The sequence below is a fragment of the Montipora capricornis genome, chromosome 6 (assembly GCF_036669925.1).
Source record: "Montipora capricornis isolate CH-2021 chromosome 6, ASM3666992v2, whole genome shotgun sequence".
NCBI classification, from domain to species: Eukaryota; Metazoa; Cnidaria; class Anthozoa; order Scleractinia; family Acroporidae; genus Montipora; species Montipora capricornis.
The window spans coordinates 917,572-930,448 of record NC_090888.1 but is presented as its reverse complement, the minus strand read 5'-3'; the positions used below and the strand labels follow the sequence as shown (position 1 = coordinate 930,448).

Sequence of the window (12,877 nt, the reverse complement as noted above, 5' to 3'; positions counted from 1 at the left end):
TGCCTGTCACTCCCCTGGTAAGTGGTGTCTTTGTGCATAGAGCCTTTTGCGCGTATTTTCTTAGGATCGAGAGGGTAGTGGGAAATGCTTAGATTTCTCTTGTGGACACAGTAGAATAATTAACTTAACCGGCAATGGTGTCGAAAGTCATGTAACCCGAATGGCGTTTTAGTGGATCTTTGGACAAAATATACCCTTATGAGGCTCAATAATGGCAAGTCAATTGGATACTGAACAAGACAGGCGGTGGAATCTTAAAAGCGACGAGTAATGGACTTCGACAACAATCTGTCGCCCGTCGAGCCGAAATCAAAGTGAGCAGCATTTCTAATATTTTACCAAGTGTGCTGTTATGTAGAACACTGAAACTAAATGGAAAATTCTCTGGTAACTTATGGGTTCAACAAAGACAGAGAACGAATCGAACACCTTAAGGACGTTCGCGCGAAAATTTTTCAACATTGATTTTTTTCTGAAACTTTTACCACTGTAAGATGATGAGTTAGGTATGTCAGAAATGTAAAAAAAATGGGGGGTCACCGACTTCGTTTTGGAGAGAACATGCCCGGAAAAACACCCAAAATGTGACAAAATCGGGCTTCGTTAGCGAATAAGGCCAGTGTCTGTAAACCCAAATATATTGCAATTAAATCTTTGAAGTGAAATCTTCTCTGCCAAATATTGTTTAAATGGACTTATTAAGTGAATTTAGTCAACTGGTGAGGTTCCTTAAAGATCAAGTTCGCATTTAGCGACCACAGTTTCACTCGCCTTGCAGCCGCAAGATGGCAAGATTTGATGTCCCGTGAGCAGAAATCTTGGAATTTTTTTAACTTCCCACTTTGATTTTTTGTTCATTTTTGGACAACGTGGAGATAATTGTAAATAAAATCCGTTTCTGGAAAGAAAAATAGGGGTCACCGAGCGTCCAAGACCGTTAAATCCAGGCAAAGCTATAGCAATGGCCTTTTGCCCTATCATTTCTCATTTATTACTTAGCGCGCGCGCTCGTGTATGACGTGGCGTATGCATTTGCGTGCGCAGTAAGGATGCGCAGAAACAATTGGCGCGAACGTCCTTAAGTGGATCTGTGATCAACTCGGCACAGTCTTCAGGTAAAAAAAAATAATTGGAAATGTGACAGCCAAGAATTATTTGAAAGAAAGCTTGTCGTCTATTTTGTGCTTTATTATTCAAGGAAAAGGTTCTTCATGGAAACGGTTTGATCCTGAAATTTTACTTTGTTGTAATATTGCGCATATTTGACACGACTGAGTTTTTTCTCTTCACGCACGTAATGAAATAGGAAAGGGTTTTTGCCTCTAATAGCAAATATGTTCTTTGTTTCAAAAAATTGTTCGCTGGAAAAGGTCGCCTTTATGAATTTATCATGTTTTATAATATGCGAGCTTGGTAGTTTTTATGGCAATAGAAAAGCATTTTCGTGTCAAAATGAGGTTAATGTCTTTCTGTTTTGCGATTTATTTGTTCAACCAAAAGTACAATAACAAAATTAAACGCAGCAAAAATCTCCCAAAATGTTTGTCGCTGATCGTAACTTTTTATATTCTATATTCACGGTTCAAAATTAATGTTGTTTTCGTGTCGTAAATACGTTATTCTCGTGCGACCGTCCTGGAAACGTCCTTCAGCTCTTTTATTTCATTTATTTCATTTCATTTATTTTATTTAAAAAAAAACTGTGTATCAATTTACTTTTGCATCAATATTTGTTTTTGCATAAAGCAAGCTAACAAAATCTGTACCTTGCTGAGTTCGCATTTGTTAGCGCTAATAGTATTTTTGGTCCAATGCTTCTGTTTTACGAAGGGGTATATGTTCGAGGTCACTCATCCCGATACTAACCCCGCCGGACACGGATAACGTTTTAAACTTTATTACAAAGCTGTCAGATGCTCAGAGGGCACGCGCAAACTTGTGGTGAAAGAAGTTGTGAGGGAGCTTGAAAATTATCAACATGTCAGCCCAGAAGCCAATGTGTCTCACTTCCCATTTATTATCTTCAATCTTTCTGGGTTCAGTGCTTTGCTAGTAACCACATGTCTTCTCAGGCTATTTACCCAAGACTTCTACCATGGCACTACAATGATAGACAATACCAAATCAATATCATGCACTGTTAGAGCTACATATACACAAGGACAACTTGAATCTCCTGGAAGACAACACACAGCTCAGTTGACATTTTATATGGAATAAATCGCTGTGTTACTTCACTACCACACGTACGCAATGCGTGTCTATTTTTTCTAAAGAGGACAGGAATTTCTTCTTTCTGACAAATGATTAATTTATAGGCCGGTAGCCAGGTTTTTAACCTCAGAAAAGGATCTGTTTCGTCGTGCGAACGTGTGAGGACCTGTCAGCCAAAGGGCCTCTGCTGGTATGACTTCTGAGTGACCCCTTAAATGGTCTTAATGACTCCCCAACTTGAAAAAATTTGTCTGGAACGGTGAATAAAATCTCAATTTGTGGTGTTGCGGTGACCTCACGCTACGGTGTTCGGTGAAATGAAATTATTTGCGGTGCTGTGGTTTCTTGCCTAATCTTTCTCAGACCTAAATTTAGCATGTAAACTTTGTTAATCCGTGATAATTTATGACAAGCACGTACTATTGTGTTTAATTTGTAATAAAATACAGACCAACATTGTCGATGCACCAGTCAATGTAAACCCCCGCACCGCACCCCCCCCCCCCCTTCCCTCCCCGGCTGGGACATAGCGGGCATTTGACAAGCGCACACTTCTAAAGTTGCAAAAAGCCCCGCACCTCAAGGTCAGGTTATTCCTCTAATTGAAGCTAACGACCCCGCTCACATCCCCCGCTCTTGTTGAGTGAAAGACACAGGCTAATGTGAATGGTTTAATGGCGAAATTCATCGATACTGGTGGCAACAACTTGCTGAGACTGAGAGAAGGACAACGAGTGCTGTGGATTTAGGGAAGCCCTCTTGTAGAAGGAACGGACGCGGGAGACCATCCTTCGATATACCACCGCAGCTGTTTTGGAAGAATTGAGAAGGCTTGGGTTCACTTGGACTCGCATTGCTAGAATGTTAAATGTTTCTCGTTCTACGATTCACAGACGTGTGACAGATCATGATCTTGAAGGTCTTTTCAGACATAACTGATGCAGTACTTGATCACGTTATAAAAGACTACATTCCCGGCATGGACCCACCACAGGTCAATCCTACCTAATTAGGCACCTAAAATCCCTGGGACTACGAGTTCAATGTGACAAAGTAAGGTCAAGTCTAACAAGAGTGGATCCTGACAACACTGCATTGCGTTGAGCCGCGCATAGTTAGGATAAATGTGCGTATATCTAACTGTGGGCCGCAGAAATATCAAAGACTGTCGTTCATCATTAATAGTATCTGCCATGACAAGAACAACAAAAAGAGCAATTTTCAACGCCATAAAATACATTGGCTGGGATAGGATAGGTTACCTCTTCAGAATCTGTTTCACATTTATCCAGTAGATTGAGCAAGCTTAGCGCCAAAGGCTCCCCATTCAATTTGTTCCACCATTTTGTAAACTCAGTAGCCAAGCCTTCTATCCAAATATGGAAGATAGGTCACGTGCATTATCCAATGAATATTTCTTGAATTATCGAATGAATTTTGCTTAAATCATCGAATGAATATTGCTTAAATTATTGAATGAATATTGTTTGAATTCAATTGAAGCTATGATCCTCGCAGTTATGAACGCAATTATTGCAGTGGCGTAGAGAATCCTTAAAAATTCAGGACTTCAACGGGGTTTGAAAACGTGACCTCGCGATTCCGGTGCGACGCTCTAACCAACTGAGCTATGAAGCCACTGACGTTGGGAGCTGGTCATGTGTGGGTTCTAATGTTCCCGTGAGGAACGAATCAATGATGAAATGATATATGAAATGGATCATTGGAGCCCTTTTGTTTCATAAATAGAGGAGAGAATCGAATGCGTATCAAGGCGAATTTATCGAATTTTGCTAAAAAGTTTATCGATTGTTGTAAGTGATTGTTAATGATTTGTCATTATGTTTACTTAATTTCCCACGCAAAGAGTTAGAGAGAAAGAAAGACTGATTTCTTTGGAAGGATCGGAGAAAGAGGTATGACCTAGATTTGCATGATTTAGTGGTATGTTCCTTAAGTACTTTTCGATTAGTGATTTCTCATCGGCGGGTCTAATTTGCAGGTCGCAGGTCGCAGGTCGCGGGTTGCAGGTCATTGTTTCACCAATACAGAAAGTATCCTAAACATTCTTAAAAGCTAACCTTAGGCCTAATTAGGCCTAAACAAAAGTTCTTAGGCCGCTAAGGTTAGCTTTTATGAATGTTTAGGGTACTTTCTGTATTGGTGAAACAATGACCTGCAACCCGCGACCTGCGACCTGTAGATTAGACCCGCCGATTTCTCATGATTTCTTTTAGTTTCTGGGGACAGCTATTCTTAGAGTTATTTTCACAGAGTTATGTCGTAGAGTTAGAGTTAAGTTTCCAAAATCCTGAATTCAAGATTTTGGCAGTCCAAAATCTTGAATTCAGGATTTTGGAAGTCGAACTCTGACTCCAAGTCATAACATAACTCTACTGAAATAACTCTCTTGATAGTTAACCTTTTAGTTTCTACGAGTAATTAATAACATTGCGTATGCCACGTGTAGCATGAGTTTATATCGTGTATTGATCGGCGTTTGTACTGAATTATATTTTCATAGCTATTTGTAATAATTACCTTTTCAGTTTTTACGTGATTGCAGGCCTCCAATAAACAATTCAGTCTAAAGAATTGGTCTTATAGTAATGGCTTTCTTCCCCCGATCTCCTAAATCAACCGCACCCGCTACAATTGTATTATATTGAACAAACTCAAATATATTTGAATGTGGAAATTATCAACGCATATACGCGACATCGAATATTGACACATTTCGGCAACCATATTTGGTCACCTCTATTGTTGCTTAATAGTTAATAATTTAGTAATCCTGTATATTTAATTCAAATTTTGTATTAACCCTCACTTATGAAGAAGTATGCAGAAGCATACAAAACGTTGAGTAAAAGATAATTTCAAAGGGTGCGTTTATATCGGGGGTATATATCTTATGTTTGTCACCGCTGTTATTATTCCTGATAAAACTGAGATGACCAAAGAAAAAGAGTATTTAGTTCAAGACTCTTGATCATAAAAGAAATTGATAAGAGTGCACAATGTTCCGATTATCTCTCCAAGAATTTGGCGAATCTCTTCGGAGAACTTTGCGTTTGGAGCCCTTTCGTCTAATCGTGATTTCAGCTTCCCCAAAATCCCTGTGACACGAGTAAAACACGGTACCCCTTCTTTTACAAGAATCTGTACAGTACGGTCAAACTCGCTACTGGGTATCATAGCTGTTTTGATATGAGCACAAATCTCTTTTGTGCTCCTCATATGAGGCACTCCCTGACTGAATCGAACCACTTTCTTGAAGTCATCGTCCCATTTCAGAACCACATCAAGTATAAACTGCAGGTCTTCTAGCTGTTGTTGCATGGTGTCATACTGTTTGTCAAGTTCTCTAATGTTGGATTTGAATTCCTTAATGCTCTTGGTGACGGAAATAGTTGATAGTTTTTCTATCCGCGTCGCCATGACGTCATTTTCTTCGTTCTTAGGTATGGTAGTCATATCTGCGAAAGAAAAAAGTGACATTTTTCGGCCCCGAATAGATATAATCACGATCTTGAATACACTGCACATTTTTTTAAAGAACCTTTTTTCGGAGATTCTTGAGTCGTCACTCGCTGCAGTCACCAATAGCATCAGTCATATATAGAGACTTTTTGTTGTTGAACGAGGCACAAGGCACAAGAAGCGAGAAAAACATTGAAATGCCTGTTACTCACTGCGCTATCTCGCGCTACTCTTCTCGTTGACTTAAATATAAATGTGATGCTACGTTAAAAGGTGTTAAATCAACTGAGTTGAAACCTGTCCTAAAAAGAATCAAGCCTTTGCCCTTTATTAACTTATAGTTTAGTGGTTGAGTTTTGGTCGAGTTATACTTCTGCTTGCGCATGTTTTATTTGACCTGTTTTATGAATCAGGTGATTCATGCACAATCTGTCTTCGCACCGGTGACTCAGTTGGTTGAGCATCGGGCTGCCATGCGGGAGGTCGTGAGTTCGACTCCGGCCGGACCAACACTCAGGGTCTTGAAATAACTGAGGAGAAAGTGCTGCCTTTGTAATTACATCCGCAAATGGTTAAGACTTTCAAGTCTTCTCGGATAAGGACTATACACCGTAGACCCCTTCTCGCAACCCTTCAATGTTCACAACCCAGTGGGACGTAAAAGAACTCACACACTGTTCGTAAAGAGTAGGGCATTGAGCTCCCGGTGTTGTGGTCAGGGCTCATTTCATTCATTCATGTGCTGGGTGAGATCGCTAATGGACTGATAGCGGCTGCCAGCGGCGCCTATATATGCTGATGTCCGATCTCACCCATAGACTGTCCCTTGCTTGTAAAGCGCATTTGAATATGTCAATAGAAAATGCGCTATATAAATTCATTACCATTACCATTATATGTTCGATACCTTTTCATATATAAATACGTTCTGGCAATGAAAAAGAGCGAAAACTTGATAGCAAAAGAGTACGTAATGCTAATTCCTTACCAAGATTTTAATTTAAAGAATTTTCTAGAATTGTATTATCTCAGAAACGTATCCGCTGTTACAAGCCTTGGGAGTTGGCAGGAAACCACTATCTACCGCAGTATGTTTGCAAGAGAGTTACGATAGTCAAAGAACCGTCGAAACGATGGTTGGCTTACCTTTTATTAAAACCCAAATGTTGAGAAGTAGCTTGAGCTATACTGAACGTGGCCAAGATTTTGAGCGTAAAGTACAGCTTATAATGTATTTCTTTAGAAATGCGTTTGGTCGATGACCCTCCCAAATGATCATGAATTTGCCTTCGCTTGATTGGCTGCAAATTATGATTCTTTGTTTCTGATTGGCCAAGACGAGGACAGGTGCAGTTGAATTGTGCGTCTCTCTTTATTCAAATGAAGTCTCTCATTGTTCTGGCGCATGATTATTAGCAACCTCAAAAGTAAGTCATTGCGTACCTAGATCCTCGATAAGTTGTCAATTGACGACTTTATTTTTAAATAATATAAAATGTGCTGACTACTTCATTTTTAATCCGTCTTTCCAAGTTCGTCTAGGATGTGGTTGAAGGTATGAGAGATTTTGAATGACCAACATCAAAAACAATGTGAAACCAAAAAGCAAGACCACGGAGAAAATGTGACAATTCACTGCGTGCATACAAAATTTCATTCTGACAATTATATTTACACTGGATCCGGAGTTGACAACAACAGCTGCTTTTGAGGATATTTTAATTCCTGACGAGACGGTCCTTTCATGTCTTAAAACATTTAGACGAATGTAATTTTAAATGAAGGTCTACTTTCTTCCTTTAGGTAGTAGAAAGAACGAGGAAAAGGCGTTTATTTTACTATCATCTCTTTTTGAGGATAGCTTTTTAAATCGATTTTGATTCAACAATTCTTTATTCAGAGCTTTTTGTATTTTAAATTTATGAACCTTTGTGCAACGTACCAATAGCTCTTCAACATATTTTATGTTGTTATGTCATACTTTGACAAGGAATTATACTTACAAATTAACCCGAAGCCCTACACTGAATAAATGTAAAAAAAATAAAATAAAAATGAAATCTCCTGCAACAAATGGGGAGGGTGGCCTCAGAATTGGTCGCAGAATATGAGATATATTTTAAAGCAATCTTATGCAACGCGGAATACAACTCATTTATTTTTGAGAAAAAGAAGTCATGTTTCTCTGATTTCTAAACGAAATCTGTATTATTCGAAATTTTAAAGAACTTAACCTTAAGTTCAATTGATACATACTGTTGTGTTATAAAGTATTCTTAGAACAAAAGTATATAATAAACGTGAAAATAATTGCCGTTAAAAAATAATCATGCGGTGGTGTAAATAAAAATTTCTGAATGGTCTCAAGCAGTTATCTCGGTACAGTTATTGTCATCTCTATATTTGTTTTTATCTTCTTTTAAAATAATATCCATTGAGCAATGAACTATTCTTCAAAATATATCTCCAACATGGTATCAGTGGAACCAGTAAGCCTGCCAAGAAGTTGACGAATTTCTTCGATAAACGAAGCTTTATACGCTGCATCATCGTTGAGAATTTTTGAAACTTGTTTTTTCAACAACTCCAAAGCCTCGTAGACCTGTTGAAAGCAGGGAACATCTGCAGTGACCAAGTTCTGCATTCGAAAATAAAAATCGCCATGAATGTCATTTAAGTGATTTTCTATCTGCGCGCAGATTTCCTTGACGTTTCTGACAAAAGGAACTCCTTGAGTGTTCCGTTCAATGTTGTCGAATGTTTTTGCCCATCCTTTGATGCTTTCGTTTAAGAATTGCAGGTCTTGTCTCTGCTGAAGTAACGTTTTTTGAAGCCCTTCTAAACTGGAGATCTCCTTCTCTAGTTCTTGCTTGTGGTTCAACAGTCTTTTCAGTGAAATTTTCTTCCCGCTGATGGAATGTGTTCCGTTCATGTAGACAGGGGTCTCCATTTCTGCCAAAAAAGAAAAAAATATGAATGGAAGTGAAAAATCATGGCAAAGATGAATAAGTATGATTGTAATCACGTGACGGCTAAATTTGTATGCTATTGCTCATTGAAGATAACAAGGTTTTTCTAAAGTCGACGAAGGGGCGAAAATATAAGAAGTCATCTGCTATAGATGCTATTTTTTGATTTCGGCATTTTTTCTGTGTTTTTATAACCTCGTTTCCTTAGAAAAGTTACATGAAAAAACTTACAGCTCAACCTCAATCTCAGTTGGGCGCTTTCAGTGAACAAAATTATTTACGTTAATGAAAAATAGATAATCATTTGTTTCGACAATGAAATTAATAGGAAAAGGTTCACTTTGGATCGATTGGAAGCACAGTAATTCTACCAAAAGCGATAGAAGGAATGAAAGAAATCGGTTCAAAACTCAGAAAAAAAAAGCGGAATTAGAGAAAGAAGTCAATGTAAATAAGAATTTGCATATTTTGATGTTGAAGATCGCCATCAATGGTGTGCACTAAGTAGCAATATGGCCAACAGTAAATTGATTCGAAATTTGAACAGGATTTACATTGATTTTTCTTAGAGATCTATATGAAAATGTTGGGTCTCAAAATGAGGAATGAACAGATTCTCGTGTGATATGTAACATGTTAGATTAAGAATCCCGGAATAGTTGGAGGCAGACTAGCTCGCGCATGTTATTTTATAGAAGCCAAGTCGAAGTGTTGTGGATAAGATGCTTCCAAGAACAACCTGAACTAATAACTGGGGCGCGATTTAAAGTCACTCTCATCACAACTCTGTCATGTTGCCTCCACTATATACTAGATCTAAGCCCATGGACTTAGGTTAGTTTATGATCGGCTATTTACTCTTTAAAACACTGTTTGTGTTTACAGTGTTTTTGAAAAGTTTAAAATTTTAGTCGCTTTATATACATGACGTAACCTACCGTTTCGTAGACAAGTGCTACCAACATCCAGCAACAAAATAAAGCAACTGTTTCGTCGAGTCTTCACTGAGCGCTACCAAAGGCAAACTCTGATTCGATGGGCGCTGCCGGACATCGCTGAGCCCTGAAGTGACAGTATGGTAAAGGACAAACAATAAACCATTTATTGAAAGATTGAAAGACAAGTGGCGTTCATATCAAAGAAAACGCGAATCTGATTGGTTAGCACAAAGAGGCAGGTGCTGTCCATAACTATTTTATTACACTTCGTTATTTCACGCATATGCAAGTTCTAGACATAACTTATATACATGTATTGTTGAAGATCTCTGTTCATGCTTTTCTTCCAGTTTTAAAAGGAAGAACTGAGTTTCCTCCTCTTTGCAAAATAAAGGTGTCTTCCATAGGTTTTTGACACCCTCATAAAATATTGATTTCCTCTGAAATTAAAATATGAATGCGCTTATTGTAGCTGCAGCTTTCAACGATGCTTTTCACTGTACGAACACACTAATGGAGACTATTTTTCCTGGTTATTTTAAATAAATGATCGTAGTAATGAAATGGAAGCTATTTATAATCTTAAGGTTTTCCACTTACAACTGAGTGTTAGAAACCTACGAAAGCATACGCTTACTCAGTATCATCGATACACACATGTGCACATAAAATATTAAGTGGTTGCACGAGATATTTATAATATCAATCGAAACAGCACATTCATGAGATTTTTTACCGTCAGAAAGCTTGAAAAATCAAGACATAATTTACAAGTGAACTCCTTTGAAAATCCTTTTAACGTATATTTGCATATCTCGCCTGGCACAATGAATTTAAATAAACTTTTCTTTCAGCTGTTTGGGTCTTGCCGTCACTTTTCTTCAATTTTTATTGGTTACTCTGAGATGATAGCGCACAATTCATAACAAAAACAGGGAGTGGAAAATCTTTCGTTTGCTTTCTTGATCACTTTCTTAGATTTTAACTGTCTGTTATCGTCCATCACATTCACAGTAGCGTAAGACCTCAATCGAGTTGATTTCTGTTATCGAAATTTCAGGCTTAGTACGGTTGTATTCTCAAACTCATCAACGTTTATTTCTAGAAACGCAAAATCACAAGACCAAAGCTTGGGGAACAAGGAAAAGGTATTTGAATCAATAACAATTTGACTGAAAAGAAACGTTTTATGCATGCAATATTTATTCAAAATCAAAAATCTCTGTTCTCTATATTCTAAACTTGGATTATTAACGCGTATGTCGAGCATCCATCCTTTGATGGTGAGGGAAAGTTTTGACCCTATTCAGTATTTCTACGTTTCATGGTTTCAAGAAATTTACTCAAAATCGTACTACCGACATACTGCAGGCCTCCAAAAGAAACCTTACGAGCTTTTGCTCTTCGTCAAACCAAAGGACTAGAAATTCTAACAACAGGGGAGAAGAAGAAGTAGAAGATATCCTGTAGAGATAAAGAAAAATCATTTAAAACAATGCGTTGTCAATATCAGCTCTTTTAGATTATTTCGATTTCCCATTAGGAACCCAAGGGTGTCTTTGTAAACTCATCCAGCGACTTAAGAAATTTAAATGGTCTGCTTACAGTAAATGTACATTTATAGTTGTTATGTTGTTGTTGTAGATTCGAAATGAGCGGCCCAGTGGCAGTTGAACTATCAAGCAATTCTCTTAATCTACGACATCTTGGTGCTACGGGGAACGGACTAGAGACGAGCCATGGTCTCTCAATGAAGATGATCGACAACAATAAACATAATCTTCAGAAGGCCGTGAACAGACTGGAAAAGATTCAGAGCCCCATGAAAAAACAGTGTGAGGACCTTTTTTTTATTGTGGCAACAATGGAAGACTGGATCCAAATCCTGCATGAATCGGAGAGAGGCCATAGTGGCGTGCCTTTACTGAGATCAGTGAAGGAAGGCTGCCACGAAATTCTCCCGAATTTGAATAACAATAATAGCGACCTCAATCAAGCTGTACAGCGGCTTAGTAAGGCCAGCGTCCCCCGCATTGCGCACGTGCAGAAATGTCTGAAAGATTTGAGGGAAGAGATTCGAGCGGTGTTTGATAACGAAAATACCTACAACGGAAAGTTTGTGGAGGATGTGAGGGATAAGATGGGAAGTATTGTTGGTACGGCGGATGCATTGTTAGCACTGTATTACCATCAACTGTAGACAGTTTAAAAGAAAATTCGAGTGTTCGAGTATTCCTTCAGCTACCGCCTGAACAAAATACGAAAATCTATGGAAAATAAAGGAAGCGTCAAGAGATTTCTTTCAATTTTATGTACCCCAAGTGTACGTGTATTGAACACTTCAGTTTATCAATCACTAAACCCGCACTCGTCATAGAACAAAGGCTCTCATTCTTAACCTTTCAATCGTAATTGACTTCGTGGGTCTTGCTCCACGCTAGCCCTCTTTTCCCATGAAAGAAGTCCCTCTGGGATAACAACTGAAAACTGTCATTCAAATTATTTGGACCGGTTATTTCGGGAGGCTCACACCACAGGTAACGTCTTATTAGAAGGATGCAATCTGCAATACTGTTGAACAAAACGACAATGTTATTATACCAAATAAAACAGCAATAATTTCTTAACAAGATGCACTCGTTGACGTGATGAAATAGGTCACCATAGCAACAAAGGAGTCATCTAAAAATACTCTATTATTTGTCTTTAAACGCTTATTTCTCAAACAAGAACTCCGTGACCCTCAATTTTTATTTCTGTTAAGTTTAAAAGAAAAATTTCCAGTTGTGAGGGTGGCTATGAATCCACTCCAGATAATTGTTTAAAACTACACGAAGACTCACTATAAAAGACATGGTGCCTTAGAGATGTCTAATAATTTGTTCAATAAAAAGCACCTTATGGTAATGTGTCCGTAACATGTCATAAAATGTTATTTGACGTTCTTTTTTTTTAATCCCCAGTTCCTTTTCTTCGCGCTTGAAATCTTTTCGGGTTTCCGACTGTGTTGCTGTTTGTGGATCACCATCGAACAAAAGCAGTGTGTAAAACGCCCCCTTTTATAGTGCGTCTTCGTGTTTAATCACTTTCCAGAAATAGTGACCTACACGTCACATGCGAGATGGCCTTGTTAAGCAATTAATGGTGTTTCCATAACTTTGCCGTTACATGAAACAGTTGGGTAGATTTAATCCTTTCAAATGGTGCAGTTTGTTGAAACTGGGTTGAACCTCCTTAACAGAAGTCCAACAAATGGGTTATTACCCAAAAAAG

The 12,877-nt window shown here is 38.3% G+C and overlaps 2 protein-coding genes and 1 long non-coding RNA gene across 4 annotated transcripts; 1 reads left to right on the top strand and 2 right to left on the bottom strand.

The window, feature by feature from the left end:
• Nucleotides 1–4,874: 4,874 nt before the first annotated feature.
• Nucleotides 4,875–6,966, bottom strand: LOC138051136 (uncharacterized). The gene is made up of 2 exons (XR_011132736.1): nucleotides 6,844–6,966; nucleotides 4,875–5,693 (listed from the first exon to the last, which is right to left on the bottom strand). It is a non-coding gene; the product is annotated as an uncharacterized lncRNA (long non-coding RNA).
• Nucleotides 6,967–7,571: 605 nt separating this feature from the next.
• On the bottom strand, nucleotides 7,572–9,734 carry LOC138051135 (uncharacterized). Its single transcript, XM_068897294.1, has 2 exons — nucleotides 9,605–9,734; nucleotides 7,572–8,649 (listed from the first exon to the last, which is right to left on the bottom strand). Exon 2 carries the CDS (start codon nucleotides 8,645–8,647, stop codon nucleotides 8,144–8,146), a length of 504 nt encoding a protein of 167 aa, XP_068753395.1. The 5' UTR covers nucleotides 8,648–8,649; nucleotides 9,605–9,734; the 3' UTR covers nucleotides 7,572–8,143.
• Nucleotides 9,735–10,498: 764 nt separating this feature from the next.
• Nucleotides 10,499–12,511, top strand: LOC138051134 (uncharacterized). 2 transcript variants are annotated; one of them, XM_068897292.1, is made up of 3 exons: nucleotides 10,499–10,622; nucleotides 10,710–10,752; nucleotides 11,249–12,511. In XM_068897292.1, the coding sequence occupies exon 3, from the start codon at nucleotides 11,256–11,258 to the stop codon at nucleotides 11,802–11,804; it is 549 nt and encodes a 182-aa protein (XP_068753393.1). In that variant the 5' UTR covers nucleotides 10,499–10,622; nucleotides 10,710–10,752; nucleotides 11,249–11,255; the 3' UTR covers nucleotides 11,805–12,511. The 2 variants fall into 2 exon arrangements, with proteins under 2 accessions (XP_068753393.1, XP_068753392.1); XM_068897291.1 differs by having other exon boundaries at nucleotides 10,612–10,752.
• Nucleotides 12,512–12,877: the final 366 nt, after the last annotated feature.